This window comes from Myxocyprinus asiaticus, chromosome 23 (assembly GCF_019703515.2).
Source record: "Myxocyprinus asiaticus isolate MX2 ecotype Aquarium Trade chromosome 23, UBuf_Myxa_2, whole genome shotgun sequence".
Classification (NCBI taxonomy): domain Eukaryota; kingdom Metazoa; phylum Chordata; class Actinopteri; order Cypriniformes; family Catostomidae; genus Myxocyprinus; species Myxocyprinus asiaticus.
The window spans coordinates 36,146,005-36,152,861 of record NC_059366.1 but is presented as its reverse complement, the minus strand read 5'-3'; the positions used below and the strand labels follow the sequence as shown (position 1 = coordinate 36,152,861).

The 6,857-nt window shown below is 37.7% G+C and overlaps 1 protein-coding gene across 1 annotated transcript; it reads right to left on the bottom strand.

Moving 5' to 3' along the window:
• Positions 1 to 333: 333 nt before the first annotated feature.
• On the bottom strand, positions 334 to 5,597 carry LOC127414240 (thioredoxin-related transmembrane protein 1-like). Its single transcript, XM_051652122.1, has 8 exons — positions 5,377 to 5,597; positions 4,890 to 5,005; positions 4,708 to 4,753; positions 4,477 to 4,605; positions 4,156 to 4,201; positions 2,844 to 2,945; positions 2,202 to 2,265; positions 334 to 2,071 (listed from the first exon to the last, which is right to left on the bottom strand). The coding sequence occupies exons 1-8, from the start codon at positions 5,550 to 5,552 to the stop codon at positions 1,893 to 1,895; spliced, it is 858 nt and encodes a 285-aa protein (XP_051508082.1). The 5' UTR covers positions 5,553 to 5,597; the 3' UTR covers positions 334 to 1,892.
• Positions 5,598 to 6,857: the final 1,260 nt, after the last annotated feature.

The window sequence follows — 6,857 nt, the reverse complement described above, 5'->3', positions numbered from 1 at the left end:
GCAGAAGAAAGTCATAAACATCCGGAATGGCATGTGGGTGAGTAAATGATGGGTGAACTATTCTTTTAATACCTGATAAACCTATTTTTATAATTATTATTAAAAAAAATTGTGCATGTGCTCTCTCTTTGGTTTGATATTTTGCTAATGAAGTGACATTCATACATTAATGTCCAAAAAACTTTTTGGGGCCACTCAACATCTATGTCACAAAAAGTGAAGTGAAATTAGCAAGACTAAAGATAAAACTAAAGATAGAATATTTGCATTTAGGCTCGTTATGGTATGGTGAATATGGTCACATACCTGGCAAATCACAGCATTAGAACAAAGCAGCTTTAAACTGTTTATTAACAGTCCTGATTCACACTCAAATCCAGAATTATCCCAAAAACCTTACACACGCACTCACACTGTAAGCACAGTTGTAAATTGCACACATTCACGCTTTAGTACTTTTGCTGTGGGCAGCGGAGCAGAATATATCAAGACACACTTCAATTCTAGAGGACAAGTCAGGGGTCAAGAGTGAAAAGTAGTGGGATTTGCTTCACAAACACACAAAGGGAGTGTTTTAGTGAATGAAAATATCAGATGTAAAAAGCATACAAATAAACTGCAAGACAGAGATACATTTCAAATTGACATCTTAACTTGACACAGAACATAATACACCATCTAAAATCAATAACATATGTGGCATGTAACAGATGCAAATTTAAATGAACTATGTTCTAAACATAAACAGAGTCAGATTCTGCTTGATGACTGAAACAAATGTCAGCACATTTCCTTAAGTGTCAAACATCAATAAATCTGGTCACTGCGCTCAGGTTCATTTTCATCCAACAAAATATCCACAGTCAATACACACACACACACACACACACACACACACACACACACACACACACACACGTTAATACATTTAGACCTTATTCCCGCTAGCGTCATCTTTGATTTTTAACAGGAATGACAACAAGGCTGTGAGGGATAGACTTACAGTCTCTTCAATGGGCTGTACTGCAGTTTAAAATGTTTTTGGATAATTCCGCAAACAAAACATTGATAAAATATCTATCCAAGAACATTCAGTATACAAAGAACTCCAGACAATATAAGCTGTGGAAAATCAGTTGTGATCTAGGAGCTTTATACAGCTTTATACCGTTCGTGCCATTGAAGAGGCTGTAAGTCTATCCCTCACAGCCTCATTGTCATTCCCATTAAAAATCAAAGATGGCGATAGCGTGAATAAGGTCTATACACAGGTGTTAATTCAGGCATTTTCTAAACTGAAAAAAGAAAAACAAAATTGCAAAAAGTATTAGGCTGAACTCCAAGTGGAAGAAAAACCATTAAAACAATAGCAAATTGATCATTCTGGCTTTATATAACAGGCATCCAAAGAGTTTGAATAATAAAATATATACAAAGTAAAGCGCAAAACCTTTAAAATTCCCAAAAGCCTAATTTACAACTAACTGCAGATCCACAGTGAGGTTGATTTCTTAGTTATTTACTTAGTAATTTTTTGTATGGGGAATATTACAGCTGTGACTCGTGATATTCCTTAAAGTAAGTCCAAATATTTTTCTAACACACAAACACACACTAGGGATAGTGCATAGCAAGGAGTGTAATCATAAAAACTTGACAACTGTGAAAGAAAAAACACACAAACCAGTAGCGAGAAACAGAGAAAAGCAAAACCACATCAGTCTTTCAGTCAAAGGTGACTGAATATTTGGGAGGGGAGCTATGACATCACATATGACATCAACAAGCTCAATGAGTGCTGCCATGGCAGTACATGTGGGTGTTGCCATAGCGATGTGGTTGGAGTGGTGGTTTTGTGCACAGTGAGATAGAGGCAGTTCCTCTCCGGTCCTCTAGGTGTCCTCCTCCGGCACATCCACACCTCTTCTCCTAAGAGCATCAGCACCGCCCACTCGTCGCCACTCTTCAGCCTTTCCTCCGTACTCATCTTCATCGTCCTCTTCCTCTCCGTCTGCTTCCTGCTCATCTTCTGACTGCTGCAGGAGACGCGCCTGCCCTGCAGGCTGTTTTTCTACAAAAACACACTCACAATGACTATGTTACAATTTCATTGCACGAGTATCATAAATGAACCTTTGGTACATTATACGTTTCTGTAATCAGACAGGGAGGCTCGAAATCACATAAATACTCAAACTTACTGTGGTAATAATCTGGTGCAAACCGGCGTGACGGGAACACAAAATCTGCAGTGAAAACCAGTACCTGACAAAGAAAATACCAACATGAGATCAATGCAAAAAAGAAAGTATTGTACTGTACCAAAACACAGATAGGATGCTACCTTCCAAGGCAGCATCCTATCTAAAATGAAATCTCATACTTGACAAATTTGAAATGCTCTACATGCAACGCTCGCAGGAAACTCAAATCACAATTGATTTCAGTTGAGTTTGATGTTAGCATGTTGCTAAGCTAACAACATACATGACAGACTAATAGGCACAAAAACACACAAATATTGGATATATTAGTCAATTTTTAAATTATATTTAATTCATTAAGTGTTCACTGTGAAGAATACATGTGATGCTGCCTTAGAATTTGGCCTAAAAGTAAAAGTACATGAAGTAAAATCAGTTAGTTATGGAACTATACCCGAACAAATTAAATTCCAAGCGTTGTTTTTCCCACCAGGGACCAAAAGCAGGAACTTTATTTAAGTAAGTTATGCGTAACTGTTCTATCGTTTGGATCAGCTTCGGAAGCGTGCCTATGAATCATGCAGGAAGGCATCTCATTAGGTTATGGAACAGAACTTTTATGTTTGTGTGCACACTCACCAATCCAAGGGTCAATCCTGAGAAAAGTGTTGCAAGAGCAAAAATTCCATATGAGCCCCAAACCGGGATGCCCAGCTGCTCTGTTAAGTAATTGTGGCAATGCTAAAACACACAGTAATAGATCATTGAGTTACTACAGTATATGAATAGATCATTTAGCAAATAATAAATGACTTATTTAGGGTGTTTGTGCTCATTTAAAATTCCCACAATGTTATTGAATGACTATGGATAATGACCAGCTGACTGTACATAGTCCCTTACATATTACAGCTTTTGTGTAACTTTGACACCATGTCTGCTGACAGCAATGGTGCTGTCACCACTAGTTTTATAAATTAACTTGTAATAATAAATTATAAAAAATTATTAAATATTAAAAACATAACTTGTGAAGTTAATTAGTTTAATAAATTATTACACATTAATTGTTTATAATTGTAAAAATGTACATAAATGACAAGAACAAAGAAACACTTAGCACATAACAAAGCACTTAGCACAGAGTGCATACTGTTAAAAGAATAGTTCACCCAAAAATGAAGAAGCTCTCATTTACTCACCCTCATGCTATCCCAGATGTGTTTGACTTTCTTTCTTCTGCAGAACACAAAAGAAGATTTTTTAGAAAAACATCTCTGCTCTATTGGTCATTCAGTGCAAGTGAATGGTGGCCAGAACTTTGAAGCTCAAAAAAAGCATAATAAAGGCAGCATAAAAGTAATCCATAAGACTCCAGTGGTTAAATCCATATCTTCAGTAAATGATATGATAGGTGTGGGTGAGGAACAGATTAATATTTATGTTCTTTTGTACTATAAATGTCCACTGCCACAAGTCATCCTAAGAGCTCTCTTGTCTCACAAGAGTTCTTCTTCTTTTGTTTTTGGTGATTTGCATTCTTTGTGCATATCGCCATCTACTGGGCAGGGAGGAGAATTTATAGAAAAAGGAATTTAATTTTGTATCCGTTTCTCACCCACACCTATCATATCGCTTAAGACATGGATTTAACCACTGGAGTTGTGTGAATTGCTTTTATGCTGTATTTATGTGCTTTTTGGTGCTTCAAAGTTCTGGCCACCTTTTACTTGCATAGAATGGACAAACAAAGCAGAGACATTCATCAAAAAATCTTAATTTGTGTTCAAATTCACAAATTTAAAAAAAGAAAAAGATATACACATCTGGGAAGGCATGAGGTTGAGTAAATGATGAAAGGATTTTCATTTTTGGGTGAACTATCCCTTTAAAGTGAATGAAACGTAACAGAACTGTCTCGTTTGCAGCAGTTATTAACAGACATACTCACCCGAATGAACATGGATAACTTAAAGAGGGCCGACATCGCGTTCATTCTGAAAAAAATAACTCAGTCAGTAACAGAAAATGTATTACATTAAATATATGGAGTCAGATAAAACTCAATTGCTATACATAATGTTAATTATAATAGCTATAGACTAACCCCAACAAGAAATCTTTATACATTTCTTTAGTAATAATAACAATAAAAACATTATTCATGAATCATTTGTCCCCAAAGGGAGGTTTTGTCAGATTTATCTAACTTTTGGAGACAAATTTGACCCCAAAGCACAGCCAAGTAAACACAGATGCAGTATATTCTCACAGGAAGGATGAGGGGCCAAACCAGGAAGAGACCGGCTCTATGCTCTGCCATTTCTTCTCATCAATGAAGCTCAGGAATTCATCTTTAGATCGGGCTCCTTGATACCGCCGAAATACACCGTCTTTACAGCTGCGATGCACACACACATTTACTTTTTCTTTCTTGTCCCTCGCATAAAGTGAAAGCAGAAGGTTAAATGCAAGATCTGTGCTTGACTGGAATGAAACTTACTGGTAGATAGTTGGGAGAGCTGTGATGATAAACCTCCCGCTCAAACCTGCAGCACAGAGAGAAAAAGAAAGAAAAGAGTGAGATACACAGAAGACCAGCAATCAAGTGAGCAGAGAAACAGACATGTGCGCACACACACGTTCATAACAGCAGAGTAAGGGGGGAGGCAGGTAATGGCATACCTGGCTGCTCGGTGACATCCACTTTGGCAATGTTCACCCCCAAGTCTTCACTCCATTCTGCAAACTCATTCCACACGGGCTGGAGCTGCTGGCAGGCTGGGCACCATGGAGCAAAACTGCAGCAGACAGGCAAACCTTTTAATCCAATAACACAGAGGGAATATCCCAGCCAAGGGACACACACACAGACACTGAAACTCATTTGTTTTCTATTGGATATATTTAATTACAATCCCATTGTACGATTGTAGCTGCAGGTTTTTTTCCCCCCTTTTTCTTTCTTTTAAATTATTTCTAGCACAGAGTGTATTGCATAACTTCAAGACCACAGACCAACTTCCTCTAACCAGAGCGCATCACAAGGACACTGCAGTGTGGAATAATCTAATGACCTGTGGTTAGATATTGATTTAGATTAATATATTACACTAATCATAATGTAAAGCCAAACACAAACACTTTTGCACAACTCAAACGTTTCACTCACAACTCGATCATCCATTCCCCTGTCAGGATGTCGTCCCAGTTTCCATCTGTGATAACCCTTAAATTGCCCGGTTTGGCCGATGAGGGCTGCAGCATCACACATGCGGAGATAAGCGCAGAAAACAAACACACGCCGGCTGTCATCTCTCTGCCTCTCACTGTGTATGTGCACGCCATGTTTCAGCATACACTGCTGCTTCCCTTCCGCTTCCGCCGCCACTCTGTACCACGTGACGCTGCCGGGGCGGTGCAGCGTCAATGACGTCATCGCGCATACTAATTCGCTCAAATACACTCGTTTTTCACTCAATCAATCAATAAATAAAGAATGGTAAGTTTACTTATTTATAACTCATTCTTATTTAATATTGTTTTCGATTGTATAAAATATTCTAAAAATAAATGCTTAATTAATTACATTTTGAAATGTACCTTATGTCTTTCGTATGTAATATACTTTTTATAAACATTATTTAAAATGTGTTATAATTACTGTCAAAATGATATAAATAACCGATAATATTCTTTGAGCTACTTTGAACATGCAAACAAATAGCTTGTGCTTATCTGAAATGTAATACAAAAGAATACAAGGTGGCGCTATGAGTTCTGTTTTGCTCGTGAGGGCCACCGTACAACGACAGTTATACTGCACGATTATTTTGAAATAATCTGATAATTTGAAAATAATTTTAAAAACAAAAGAATGGCATAGTGTTTACAATAAAACGATATTTAATTATAAATAATTTGTAATTGATATTGGATTAATATATTGACTAATGAGATGTCTGACTATGATAACTAAGTCAGGGGTTTTCATACTTTTTAATGCCTAGGACCTAAATTCTATGATCCCGTTGCGAGGGAACCCCTCCCTGAAATACACTATATGGCCAAAAGTTTGTGGACACCCCCTTCTAATTAACGAATCTGGTTACTCCATTAAATCCAGTAAAGAAAAATCTTAATGTTTCTTTATGTAATGGCTTGGGCTTTGTGTGCTTCCAAATTTGTGGCAACTGTTTGGGGATAGCCCTTTTCTGTTCCAGCATGACAATGCCCCTGTGAACAAAGTGAGGTCCATAAAGAAATGGTTTACTGTGTCTGGTGTGAAAGAAGTTGACTGGCCTGCACAAAGCCCAGACCTGAACCCCACTGATCACTTTTGGGGTGAACTGGAACAGCAACTGTAAGTCAGGCCCCATCGACCAACATCAGTTCCTGACCTCACTGATAGCCTTGTGTCTGAATGAGAGCAAATCCCTACAGCCATGTTACTACATACAGTATAGTGGAAAGTCTTCCCAAAAGAGTGGAAGCTGTTATTACAGCAAAGGGGGAAACTGATGCCTAAGGTTTTGAAATCAAATGTTCATCAAGCACATATAGTGTCCACAAACTTTTGGCCACACAGTGTATATAATATACTTGGGAGGGTTACTTTTGAAATGTATTCCACTACAGATTACAGAATATATG